Source organism: Monodon monoceros, unplaced genomic scaffold, assembly GCF_005190385.1.
Source record: "Monodon monoceros isolate NGI ecotype Baffin Bay Population unplaced genomic scaffold, NGI_Narwhal_1 Super_Scaffold_19, whole genome shotgun sequence".
In the NCBI taxonomy this organism is placed as follows: Eukaryota; Metazoa; Chordata; class Mammalia; order Artiodactyla; family Monodontidae; genus Monodon; species Monodon monoceros.
In genome coordinates, this window is record NW_021703775.1 from 65,972,212 (window position 1) to 65,986,417 (window position 14,206).

The window sequence follows — 14,206 nt, forward strand, 5'->3', positions numbered from 1 at the left end:
TTATTTTTACTTACATTCATCATAGAATCCATAAATGCGATTGATGCTAGCACACTCATGGTTTCCTCTTAAGAGAAAGAAGTTCTCGGGATATTTGATTTTATAGGCCAACAGCAAACAAATGGTTTCCAAAGACTGCTTTCCTCTGTCCACATAATCTCCTAAGAAAAGATAGTTGGCTTCTGGGGGGAAACCTCCATATTCAAATAATCGCAGTAAATCTGTATACTGTCCATGAATATCTCCTAAAAATAGAAAAAAACAGTTTTAGAAAATTTATGGTTACTGTGGTACACAGACAGCTTCTATGAAATGATTCTCAATGTTTATACCCTTATGTAATCCTCTTCTCTTGAATGTGGGCCGTAGCTAGTGACTTACTTCTAACAAAGAGGATACAGCAAAAGTGAGATGGGCTTTCACTTCTGAGATAAAGTTACAAAAAATTGTAACTTCCCATCTTGCTTGCACTCTCTCTTGCCTTCTCTCATGCTGGATGATGAAGCCACCTAATGGAGAAGCACATCTGGTAAAGAACTAAAGGAGGCCTTTGGTCAACAACTCATTAGGAACTGAGGTCCTCAGTCCATTGGCCCATAAGGAACTGAATCCTTTCACAATTGAGCCCTGAGATGACTGCAGACCCAGATGACACCTTAACAGGCTGTGAGAGACTCAGACCCAAAGGACCCAGCTAAGCTGTGCCTGAATTCTTAACCCACAGAAACTATGAGATGATAAATTAATGTTGTTAAGCCACAAAGTTTTGGGGTAATTTGTTATGCTAATACAGTTACACTATCTGGTAGTTTAACTTAGGTCCACTTTTTTATACCTAGTAGTGAGCAAACAGCAAAAACTTAGAAATATTTAGTATAAGTAACTTCTACTACCTACAAATTATTCCTGTATTAAAGCATTTGAGTATCTTGTTGAGAATATGACTCACTTTAATTTTAAGATGACATAATTTGCTTCATTTCCACAGAATTTCAACTACCACCTCTTACTTACAGGTGATACTCTAAGCTAATTAATTTATTCAACATTTACTTAGTATCTCTTAATTGCTACGCACTGTATAAAGGAACACCAAGTACATGACTTAATAAGCCACATAAGAGGAAAAAAGTATTTAAAGAGCACACTATGCACCTGCAGGTTACATGGTGTGAACGTGGATCACTAAAAACACGCAGGGGAATGAAAAGGTCTGCATATAGCAAATAATCCTTGATTGAACAAAAGCTGATGGTTAGGTTCATAAAAGCTAAGTGACAAATACAGCTACTAGAAGAAAAACTGCACTATCAAACCAAAAGTCAGTGTAATACAGCATTTATACCACTTCCCATGTTATGTGAACTACAGAAAAATGCTTTCTGTGCCAACAGTTTTTCTAGCTTTAACAATGCAATCAAACTGGGACAAAGTGAGAGAGTGGCATGGACTTATATCTACTACCAAATGTAAAACAGATAGCTAGTGGGAAGCAGCCACACAGCACAGAGAGATCAGCTCGGTGCTTTGTGACCAGCTAGAGGGGTGGGATAGGGAGGGTGGGAGGCAGATGCAAGAGGGAGGAGATATGGGGATATACGTATATGTATAACTGATTCACTTTGTTATAAAGCAGAAACTAACACACCATTGTAAAGCAATTATACTCCAATAAAGATGTTTAAAAAAAAAATGCAATCACTCAACTAAGGTTAACTTTTTTTTTTTTGGCAGTGCGCGGGTCTCTCACTGCTGTGGCCTCTCCCGTTGCGGAGCACAGGCTCCGGATGCACAGGCTCAGCGGCCATGGCTCACGGGCCCAGCAACTCCGCGGCATGTGGGATCCTCCCGGACCGGGGCACGAACCCGTGTCCCCTGCATCGGCAGGTGGACGCTCAACCACTGCGCCACCAGGGAAGCCCCAGGTTAACTTTAACTAAGGTTAAAGTTTTAGTTTTTGGCCAAAAGCCACTGTAAGACTTGAAAGATCAAATACAAATTGTATAAAGTTATATAATCTTCAAAATAAATTAAAATGATCACATCTAAGTTAGAAAACCATGGATATTGCCATACTGACCTCCGAAACTCTATACCTGTTTTTTCTAACCAGTGTACTGGAATGCCCTTTCTCCAGATCCTAGACAACAATAGATATCAATTTTTGACATTTTTTTTTTTCAATCTGATCAGAGTTCCAGATTTATTTTTTTTATTTTTATTTTTTTTTGCGGTACGCGGGCCTCTCACTGTTGTGGCCTCTCCCGTTGTGGAGCACAGGCTCCAGATGCGCAGGCCCAACGGCCATGGCTCACCGGCTCAGCCGCTCGGTGGCACGTGGGATCTTCCCAGACCGGGGCACGAACCCGTGTCCCCTGCATCGGCAGGCGGACTCTCAACCACTGCGCCACCAGGGAAGCCCCCAGATTTATTTTTAAATTGCATTTCACTGATTACTGGTGAGGCTGAGGATCTTATGTTTGCTGGCCACTTGAATTTCTTCTACAATCTGCCTTCACCCCTTAAATTTTATCGTATTACCTTTTGCTTGTTTCTAAGAACGCTTTATATAGTGTGAACAGCAATCTCTTAATCTATTGTATATACAGCAAACATGTTCTTCTTGTCTCTAACTTGTCATTTTATAAAAGTCTCAATTTCTATAATTTAATGTAATAAAACCTAGCCATCCTTTTTTTAACAAAAATTTTTAGGTGTTTCCTCAATCATCTTCAATGTAAATATAGGATTCAAAAGAGACTGTTTCCTACTTTACCCACTTACATACCACAAATTTTCAGTGGCGCTTCCAATTCCAAAAGAATAGGCTGGCTGAGAAAGATCTCCCGAGACTTGATACATAAGCCCCGAACTTCTGCTTCAGTCATTTGCACAATCTTTCCTGGACGACATCCTCGTACTGGTAAACAATAAATAAAATGGTCAGTTTTCTAAAATTTATCCATAAAATAATAATTCTTAAAAAGGAGTCATGCCCATATTTTGAAGATCAGAAGAGTCACGTAGGCAGCAAACTACCAGATATCCTGTTGTGTCCTATGGCTGACAGTAAGGCTGACAGTAAGGTTATTCCATGACCTCTGGCTTTTCTCTATCTCCACTGTTGTGGTTTCTGACGCTCCTCAAAGCTGCTGCCATGGAAATGCCGTCTTCTTTGTTCTCCAGTGGCCAACTTAAAGCCTCACAGCCCAAGTGACTAAGACTCATTAATTAATATGGTTCTCAGTAACTTCTGGGATGGAGTGGAGAGGAATGGTCCATGGGTAGTTCCTTATTTGCCCTACTGAACTCAACAATTATTTCCTCTCATCATTACCTTCTCCACTGGCTCTTTCTCTTTAGATACACTGCTAGCTCCCATTCTATCTCATTTTAAAAAGGAAACAGAGACTATACTTCTATATACTCCTATCACTTCCCAGTTACAATTACGTCCATGAATTTCTTGCTAAAAATTGCTGATTCCTTTGTCAGGCTGAGAGAGGCTTTAAAAAAAAAGTCGTCCCCCCCCCCTCAAAGCCTATTCGTGTATATATTCCATAAGTATAGTAATATATAAGTAACAAGGAGGAAACAGAGCCAATGTTGAAATGCGTTTTAAGCAAATATGACAGTTAATAAGATCATCTCTGAAATTCAAAACAATTATCAGCAGAACTGCCTTTATTATAAGAACTTAGCATAACTTCTACATTAGTACTAGTTCTTAAACATCAATTACCTACTTCCCATAAACATTTGAATTTTTTTAAGATGAAAAAAACACATCTAACTTTGTATCTTCCACTAAGTATCTAGAATACTAGCTTAGATTCAATGATCTGCAATAGGAACAATTCTTAATCTTGGTATGAAAATTTTTTAAATTAATTAATTTATTTGGCTGCATTGGGTCTCAGTTTATCAGTCAACTGATAAAAAGGAATAAATCAAGGCCGCCCGTTGAGCATCTTTTCACGTGCCCGTTGGCCATCTGTATATCGTCTTTGGAAAAATGTCTATTCAGGTCCTCTGCTCATATTTTAATTGGGTTTTTTTTTTCATGTTAAGTTGTATGAGTTCACTTTTATCCATAAACTGATTTAGCACCATTTATTGTAAAGATCATCCTTTCTCCATTGAATTGCACGGCTAACTTGGTAGAAAAATTAGGTGACCATACATGAATGGGTCTGTTTCTAAACACTCTACATAGTCCGTTAGCCTGTTTATTTTTACATCAGTACTATGCTATTTTTTTTTTTTTTTTTAGTTGTGGCATGTGGGATCTAGTTTCCTGACTAGGGATCGAACCCAGGCCCCCTGCTTTGGGAGTGCGGAGTCTTAGCCACTGACCACCAGGGAAGTCCCAGTACTATGCTATCTTAATTACTATAGTTTTTAATAAAGTCTTGGTATCAGGTAATATAATCATTCTCATTTTGTTAAGATTTCCTGGGCTAATCTAGGTCCTTTTGCATTTTCAAATATGTTTTAAAACTGGCTTGTCCCTTTCAACCCTAACTTAACTGGGAATGAATATGTAAGTCCAGGGAGAATTGATATCTTAACAATACCGAGTCTTCCAATCCACGAACATAATATTTCTCCTTTTATTTAGGTTGTCATGTTTGTCTCAGCACTGTTTTACAGTTTTTAGTGTGGCAGTCCTGCAAATTTTTCATTAAATTGATGGGAGGTGAGGGGCGCTGATACTGTAAATGTGTTTTCTTATTTCATTTTCCAATTGTTTAATATTAGCATATAGAAATAACGGATTTTTGAAAACCGACTTTACTTCCTATTCTAACAGTTTATACATTCCTTTGTAGTTTCCAAATATATACAATCATGTCAGCTGTGAAAATCCAGTTCTACCTCTTTTCCAATCTTTACATCTTTTATTTTCCTTCCTCACTGAATTGACTAGGACCTCCAGGACAATGTTGAATAGAAGTGGTGCTAATGGTCTTCCCTGTCTGGTTCCTGAACTTGGGAGGGAAAAACATTCAATTATTTCACCATTAAGTATGATAGCTATAATTTTGTACATACTCGACTAGTCTGCTAAGACCTTTTATCATGAAGAGTCTTTAAACTTTGTCAAATACACTATCTCATTTATTGAGATAATCATAATTTCATCCCCTTTATTCTGTTAATGACCTATACTGATTGTGCTGAACTTGGATTCCTAGAATAAGCCCCACCAAATCATGACATTATCTTTCTTGTATATTGCAAGATTCAATTTGCTAATATTTTGCTCAGGATTTCTGTGGCTATATTCCTGAGAGAGAATGGCCAGTAATTTCCTTTCCTTGTTATTTATCAGATTTTGGTATTAAGGTTGTGCTAGCTTAAGAAATCAAGTTGGGAAGTGTTACCTTTTTTTTTAATTTTCTGTATGAGACTTTATACAATTGGTAAAATTTCTTCTTTAAATGTTTAGGCCACCAGTGAAACCATCTGAGTCTGGAATTTTCTTTTTGAAAAGTATTCTAAGTACAAATTCATTTTCTTTAACAGATACAAGACTATTCTATTCGGGTTTTCTATTCCTTGTGTCACTTTGCCAAGGTTAGTTTTTCATCTAAATTATCAAATTTATTAGCATTAAGTTATTTAGAATCTTATTATGCTTAAAATACATATATTTAAAACTTTTCTCTGAACCATCTGAGAACAGACTGCATACATCATGCTCTTTTACCCCTTAATACATTAGTATTATTCCCCGATAGTATCTCTTACACAGCCACAATACAAGTTATCAGATTCAGGGAATTTAATATTTACACCAATCTTTAATCTGAAGAATGTACTAAAGGGACTTCCCTGGTTGCGCAAATCTGCCTGCCAATGGAGGGGACAAGAGTTCAAGCCCGGGTCCGGAAAGATCCCACATGCTGCAGAGCAACTAAGCCCTTGCGCCCCAACTACTGAGCCTGTGGTCTAGAGCCTGATAGCCACAACTACTGAGCCCACGTGCTGCAACTACTGAAGCCCATGCACCTAGAGCCCGTGCTCCACAGCAAGAGAAGCCACCGCAATGAAGCCAGGCAATGAGAAGCATGGGCACTGCAACGAAGACCCAACGCAGCCAAAAATAAATAAATATATAAAAAAGTTAAAAAATTAAAAAAAAATAAAGAATGTACTACAATTTTAGTAACTGTCTCCATCATGTCTTTTACAGCATATTCTTCCCCAGTACAGAATTCAATCCAGGATTACATTATTGCATTATTTGTTCAATTTTTTAGTCTCCTTTAATAGTGGTATCTCCTATATCTTTCTTTTTCTTTTTTGCGGTACGCGGGCCTCTCACTGTTGTGGCCTTTCCCGTTGTGGAGCACAGGCTCCGGACGCGCAGGCTCAGCAGCCATGGCTCACAGGCCCAGCTGCTCCGCGGTATGTGGGATCTTCCCGGACCGGGACACGAACCCGTGTCCCGTGTATCGGCAGGCAGACTCTCAACCACTGCGCCACCAGGGAAGCCCTCCTATATCTTTCTTGATACTGGTAAATTAAAAAAAATTTTTTACATTATCAGTCTTTCTAGGGGGTTATCAATTTACCAATCTTTTTAAGGATTTCATTTTTAAAAAAATCATACATCTTTTTATTTGATTTCTGCTCTTTTTTATTATATCTTTCCTTCTACCTTTTTTGGTTATAATTTATTCTTCTGTTGTCTTGAAATAGTTTAATGTTCAGCCTTTTTTCCCTAATATATACATTTAAAGCTATATGTATCCCTCTAAGCACTACTTTTAGCTGTAACTGTAAAAGTTTTAACACATATTTTCACTATTATTTAGATCAATGTATTTTATAACTTTCACTGTTATTTCTTCTTTAGCCAATAAGACATGTGAAAGTATTTACATTACTTAATTTCTAAATACCTGAGGATTTTCCAGTTATATGCTATTGATTTCTAGCTTATCACCAATGAATTCAGAGAACATATCTGAGATCTCTTTCTTTCAAATTTAGAGATTTGCTCTATGGTACAGTATATTTTAGTAAGTGTCCATACATACTTGAAAAGTATGTAATATCCTACAGTTGCTGGGTAAAGCATTCCATGTGTATCAATTAGGTCAATTTTACTGTGTTGTTTAAATCTTCTAGATCCTTGCTGATTTTTTTTCTTGTTTATTAGTTACTGAGAAAGGTGCATTAATCTACCATGGTTGTAGTTTTGTCTATTTCAAACTTTTCGTTCTATCAACTTTTCCTTTTTGTGTTTTTGACCTATATTATTACATACCTAAAAAATTTAAGATTGTTATATCATCCTGTTGAATTTATTCCTTTAAATTGTGCAATGCTCTTCTTTCCCTCTAGTGATTCTTCTTACCTTACAGTCTTTTTCTGGCATAAATATATAGCCAACTCAGTTTTCTTTCGGTTAGTATGTGCATAATGTAGTTTCCTCATTCTTTTACTTACCCATCTGTGCCCTTAAATTTAAAATATGTCCCTTGTAAACAGTATATGGTTATGTCTTCTGAGCTTTGTCTGGAGTGTTTGCTCCTCTCACATTTACCATAATCATTGGGAAAACTGAGTTGAAGTACACCATCCTGTCGTTTGTTTTGTCTCATCTGTTTTTTATTCCTTTCTCTTTTCTTACATTTCTTTGGAGTAATTGCTTATCTTTTATTATTCCATTTTCTCCTCTATTAGCTCTTTAGTTATATATTCTTTTTCTTTTGGCGCTTACTCTAGAGAACATATGCACTTGTGACTGATTTACCACTCTCCAGACTTTTGCTGTACAGTTGTCATATATTGCTCCATTATATTTTAAACCCAAGTCACAATTGCTATTTTAAACAGTCCTAATTTATATTTATACACATTTATCCTTATTGCTATCTTTCCTTTCTGCAGGTCTGTGCTTTTATGTGCGATCATTTTCTTTCAACATGAACTTTCTTTAGCATTTTTTAGTGCCATCTATTATCAACAAATTTTCTTAGTTTTAGTCTATCTTTATTTTGCCTTCACTTTTGAAGCATATGCTCACTAGATTTAGAATTGTAGGTTAGCATTCTTTTTTTTTCTTTTAGCACTTTAAGAGGTCATTCTATTGATTTCTGGCTTCTGTAGTTTCAGGTGATATATCAACCATCTCTCTCATTATTGTCCTGAAGGTAATGACTTCTTTCCTTTGGGAGCTTCAAAAAATTTTTTTTCTTTGATTTTAGGAGTTAAGTCCATGATGGGTCTCAATATGACTTTATTTACATTATTCCCACTTGGAAGCCAGAGACCTTCTTTAATCTTGTTTTGGTATCTTTCTCAATTTTGGAAAATTCTTGGTTAATATATCCTCTATTCCACATCTCTTGCCCTTCTGGGAATCCCATTACACATGTTAAACCCTTCCATTGTCTTCTGTTGCTTTCTTTCTGTACTTCCCCTCTATTTTTCTCTCTCAGCACTGCATAATTTCTACTCAACTCTTTTTTTCCCCTAGTTTACTACTACTCTATTTTGCTGTTTCTAATTTGCTAGTAAATGCACTACCAAATTCTTAATTTTAGTTAATATATTTTTTTAGTTGTACAGTTCCCAGGTCTGATAAAATTTTTCTTTTCCTCTTTACCTTGAGCATATTAAATCAGTTATCTTCAAGTCTGTGTGATAACTCTAATATGTGAATTCTGTGGATTTATACCTTTTTCTCCTCTTGATATTTTGGTCCATTAATCCTGTTAGCATTCCTGTAGTATTTCACTGAATGAAATATTTGATTATGGATGAAAAACTACAATTTCTATATGACATCTTCCTCCATGGAGGGCTGCTTCCTTTAGCAGCAGAGTACCAAGGACTCACCCACATTTTCTTTTCTTTTTTTTTTTTTTGGCTGTGTTGGGTCTTCATTGCTGCACGCAGGCTTTCTCTAGTTGCGGTGAGCAGTGGCTACTCTTTGTTGCGGTGCGCGGGCTTCTCATTGCGGTGGCTTCTCTTGTTGCAGAGCATGGGCTTTACGCACATGGGCTTCAGTAGTTGTGGCACACAGTCTTAGTTGCTCCACGGCACGTGGGATCTTCCCGGACCAGGGCTCGAACCTGTGTCCCCTGCATTGGCAGGCAGATTCTTAACCACTGTTAAGAATTCTTAACCACTGTGCCACCAGGGAAGCCCCTCACCCACATTTTCTTGAGGGCTGGTCTACTTCATTTTGCCCTCAATCTTGGAGAGTGGCCATGATGGGGGTCTCAATGGAAAACTCAGGGTATAATATGGCCTCTCTTACTTCATAAAGACTGAACTTCAACTTGTGCCATGCTGGTACTGTGGGGGATGCTGGAATCTCTGCTCATATCTTTAGCTTCCCAGACACTGTTTTCTTCTGGTTTACTTAGAATCTTCCCTTGCACGTGTGTATCTTAAAAATCAATGAGCTTAGGGGGACCTGACTGCAGATTTTGAGGTTAGAGTCTATGTGATTCTCTCCTCTTTTGGACTTAAGTTTCAACTGCTTTAGTTGCCCCAGACTTCCACCTCTCCTCTTTAGTCCAGTAAGACTGCCACTTTTTATTTGGAGTCTATTCCCCTATGCCTCCAGGAGTGACTGTTGAACACACTGGTGCTTTCCTTTTCTTACAGATCAAAACCCTCAAAAATTTCCTGTGTTGGTTGCTCTTCAACAGTGGAGTGGCTGCTCAAGTGAAAACAGAGAAGTACACAAAATATGATCACTGGGCACACACTAGAAATTCAGACGCTTACATGAAGAATTTTCAGGAATACCTTGCCAAGGACTAGACACTACTGGCCTTAACCTCATATGCCATCTCAGCAAATGAGTCATTCAACTTAGGTGGAAGCATCAAGGTCTCCTGGCTCCTGATAAAATAATCTTTCTGCACAATCATGTTTACACCAGAAAAGGGGGTAAACACTAAGGCCTGAGGGTCAAATTTGGTCCAATCCCTGTTTCTGTGTGACCTGTGAGTTAAGAGTAACTTTCATACTTTTAAAAATAGTTGGAGGGGGAGGCGGGGGAAGAACAATACTCTGTGACACATAAAAATTATATCAAATTCAAATGTCAGCGTCCATAAGTAAAGTTTTACTGGAACAAAACCACTCTCATTTACGTATTACCTATGGGTACTTTCACGATACCATGGCAGAGTTGAGTAGCTGCCATAGAGACCACATGGGGCTCCCTCATGGCTTCGCACTGCTTCCCAGGGTACTAGAAATTGCAGAGATGCAGTTATAACTCAACAGTGTCTTCAGCATCTACTTACTGCTGTGCTGCAACATTTTATTTTACTTTTATTACCAGTGCATACTCATCATGTCAAAGGAAGAAAATTGAAATATGAATGTCTAAGGCCCAGTGGAGTGTGGATTATTTTGTTATTGAATTAGATGACTAGGCATTGTATTTATGACATTATAGCTGTGCTAAAAGAATAAAATGTTCACATTAGGAAACTAAGCACTTCATCACATTCCCATCTCATAGGAAAGTAACAATCAAAAAAAATTTTTTTAATTGTAAATGGAATCTCATCACAGCAGAATTTCTTCACAAAAATAAAAATGAGGCTGCAATGAAAGTAAGCTTCCAACTGGTTCATGTATTAGAAAGCGAGGAAAGCCATTTACTAATGGTGAGTTAATTAAATCATATTTGTTTGGAAAAGCCAAAGAAGTATGTCCTGAGACTATAAACTTGTTTAAGACTATATATTAGTCCTTCCGTAAAGACAGTTCTTGAAGGTTGAGGGCACTGAAAACAACGTCGATTATCAGTTAAAAAAACAAAAATGATTTTGAGTGGTTTCCTTGGCTCTTGATGAGTTCACAGATATTGCCAATACTTAGCTTTTGCTCACTTGAGGAGCCAATGCTGAATTTGAAATGACTGAAAAGTTAGCCTCTATGAATAGTCTGTGTGGGACAACCACAGGCAAGAATACTTCCGAAGGGACTTCCTTGGTGGCACAGTGGTTAAGAATCCGCCTGCCAATGCAGGAGACACGGGTTCGAGCCCTGGTCTGGGAAGACCCCACAGGCCGCGGAGCAACTAAGCCCGTGCGCCACAGCTACTGAGCCTGCGCTCTAGAGCCCGCAAGCCACAACTACTGAAGCCCGCGCACCACAGTGAAGAGTAGCCCCCGCTCTCTGCAACTAGAGAAAGCCTGTGCGCAGCAACGAAGGAAGACCCAATGCAGCCAAAAGTAAATAAATAAATAAATAAATAAATAAAAAGAATACTTTCAAAGAAGCTAAAGAAACAAACCCAAAACATGATGGAGGTAAAAATACTCATGGAGCAGGAAAAGACTTAGTTGGACAATTTAATAAAGCTTGTGAAAACTGAAGGTGTTTAAAGCTTATGGTGCAATCACTCAGTGGAAAAATATTGAACCAGTGGTATCAATGGTGTACTTCATTAGCTCTCATGAACTTAACCATTGTCAGTTACACAAATGTTTGTCAGAAACAAAAGCTGAATATCCTGACTTGCCCTACCACACAGCAGTTCAATGGTTTAATAGTGATAAAGTTTTATTGTGACTTTTTTGAGCTGAGGGCCAATACTGACATTTTTCTGAATGAGAATCACCCTGAATCACTACTATCGAGCACTGAGTAGGTTTTATAAATTAGATCTTGCTGCAAACCTGATAATGTTTCTTAATAATTCAACCTAAAATTAAAATGTGAAAAAATACTTACGTGTGAAACATACACTATGCAAAGTCACTCTGACAACTAATGTTGCTTGTAATCACAAGCAAATGTCAGGTTGCTTTACACAGTTCCAGGGCTGTCAAATGTTAAAACAAGTGAGATCTTCATTCCCTCACAGATTTGCACTGGACACTATTTTCTAAGCTCAAACCATAGTTCTTACAGCATTCTTTAGACCTCAGTGTTAGTGCAAAATAAATCAAAATCCATTTAATTGTGCAGGTGAGGAGCTTCCACCTAACCTCTCACTGGAATTGACTAATGTGCAATGTTATCACATGATAAAAGGCAAATATTAAGAGAGGACTAATAAAATTCTATAAATACCTTCCAAGTGATGACTAAAATCACTTAACTAAAACCACATGCTTTTGGATTGATAATAGTTTCAGTAGTACCTACCTATCTGTGTTAAGACACCTTCCAAGATGAAATACATAAAATCTCATTATAGATCAGCATTAACAGATGAACACTTCCAGTTGATTTTGAGGATATAGAACACTAACTTTGAACCTCAATTAAGCAAAATGTTCTCTTCCCCCAAAAGAAGTCCCTTCTTCTCATGATTACAAAAAATTATACTCCATCATTATTTTTCAAATTTCATATTCATGTAAAAACCTTTTCAATGCAGGTTTGTTTTTTAAATTACAAATGCTGTGTGTTATATATGTCTGTGTTGTGTATACACTAAATTTTATCTTTCAATAACCATCTGCTATTTTCTCCAGCAAGTTCTTACTAATAACTGCCTTCTCTAAAACAGAAAGAATGCCAAGGAGAAAAAAACACCTAATTCCACTATTACATCTGCCACATGAAATCTTAGTAATCTTCATTAACCTTTAACATTTTAAATTCTACCCTACCAAAAAGATTCACTCAAGGTTACATACTAATCAACAGCAAAGTTAACATAAATCCAGATTTCCTAAATTTTTTTTCTAAGATGAAACAGCAATTTCTCCATATTTAGTATGAGTCTACTTTAAGCCACAAAAAAGGAAAAAAAGTAAAATTTTTACAGTTGGCTAGAATGGGGAATTTTGGTTTTAAATGAAAGAATTAAGCCACTGCCATAATTTCAATTTATCTTAAGTTTGCCTGCTTAATGTGATTTGAGCCTACAGATGGCCTTCAGGAGCTCTGTATAAAAACCCAAACTGTAATACTGTATATGCACATACACATGTATACTTTTCTGATAAGTCCGGGGCTTTCATGATTTCTCAGAGCGGTCTGTGTATTGCCGTAAGTTAAAAAAATCATTCCAGGTAAACTAGTAAACAAACAGATAATGAAAAAAGAGTAAAGAAGAAAATGAACAGATACAGGGGAGGACTAGACATTTCAGGAACAGAAGAAGGGAGAGCCCTAGTCCTGTGGTTCTCACGAGTGTGATCCTTTTTCACTGTGTTGACATCTGCATGGTGCAAAAGCAATGGTGATTAAAACACCTTAAAACACCGACACCTCAGCAGAAACCAAATCAGAGGCACTAAATTGCCACACACAGCGAAACAAAAAAGGTCCAGTTGCAATTAAAAATGCCCTTGCCCTTGATTAAGCAGTAAAATCAATTTTCTTACATCGCCACCAACAAGTATACATCTTTTTAATATTCTGCATGATGAAATGAAAGTATCCATGAAGCATTTCTGTTGCGTATCAGAGTACAACGGCTGTCTTCAAAAAGAGCACTTGTATGACTGTTTTAGTTCCAAGCTGATCTAGCTACTTTCACAGACCATCTCTTTTACTGGAAAGCACAAGTGACAAACTATGGTTATTCACACTTAAGATATTTAACAGATACTCCTGAAAATAAACAAAGTGAGCCTGTCACTTCAAAGAAAACAACTGGCAGTATTTGTTGCTAGTGAAAATTAAAATTTTGGAAACCTTGTATCCAACACCATGAATTTGACAGCTTCTTCATACTTAAGGACTCTTCTGATATCTTGCTGGAATATTAACAAATGTGAATTTTTTGATGTTGTATAAAATGTGTCAACATTTGAACATCTGCATAAATCAGCTTAACCAGTATTTTCAAAACGACCAATGCATGTTACAAAGTCATTTGTAAGATCCATTTAAAATGCAAGATAGATAAATGGATTTTAATATAAGAGAACAATATTTCAGATTCTACATTACAACTAACCTTTAAGAAATTATCACTGTCGATTTCTGGTATAATATTAAAGAATATCCACCATTATCTAAAAAGGTTATTGAAATACTCCTTCCTTTTACAACTTTGTATCTGTAAAAGTACAGATTTTCTTCATATACTTCAACCAAAACAATGTAAACTGAAGCAAAGCAGATATAAGAATTCTGCTGTCTTCTACAAAACCAGACATTAAAGACATGTGCTTATCACTATTATTGTTGTAGAAAACAAACTCTGATTATGTAAAATGAATAGGTTATTATCGTTATTTTACATGAATTAAAG

General features: G+C 37.0%; 1 protein-coding gene across 3 annotated transcripts in view; it reads right to left on the minus strand.

Annotated features, from left to right (window-relative positions):
• PPP1CB (protein phosphatase 1 catalytic subunit beta) overlaps window positions 1-14,206 on the minus strand; it is a 37,624-nt gene that overhangs the window by 16,074 nt on the left and 7,344 nt on the right. For all 3 annotated transcript variants that reach the window (XM_029231515.1, XM_029231512.1, XM_029231513.1), the window contains exons 3-4: window positions 2,789-2,920; window positions 15-245 (exon numbers count right to left, since the gene is read on the minus strand). In XM_029231515.1, the coding sequence (XP_029087348.1) occupies window positions 15-245; window positions 2,789-2,920 (363 nt within the window). The remainder of the gene's footprint in view (window positions 1-14; window positions 246-2,788; window positions 2,921-14,206) is intronic.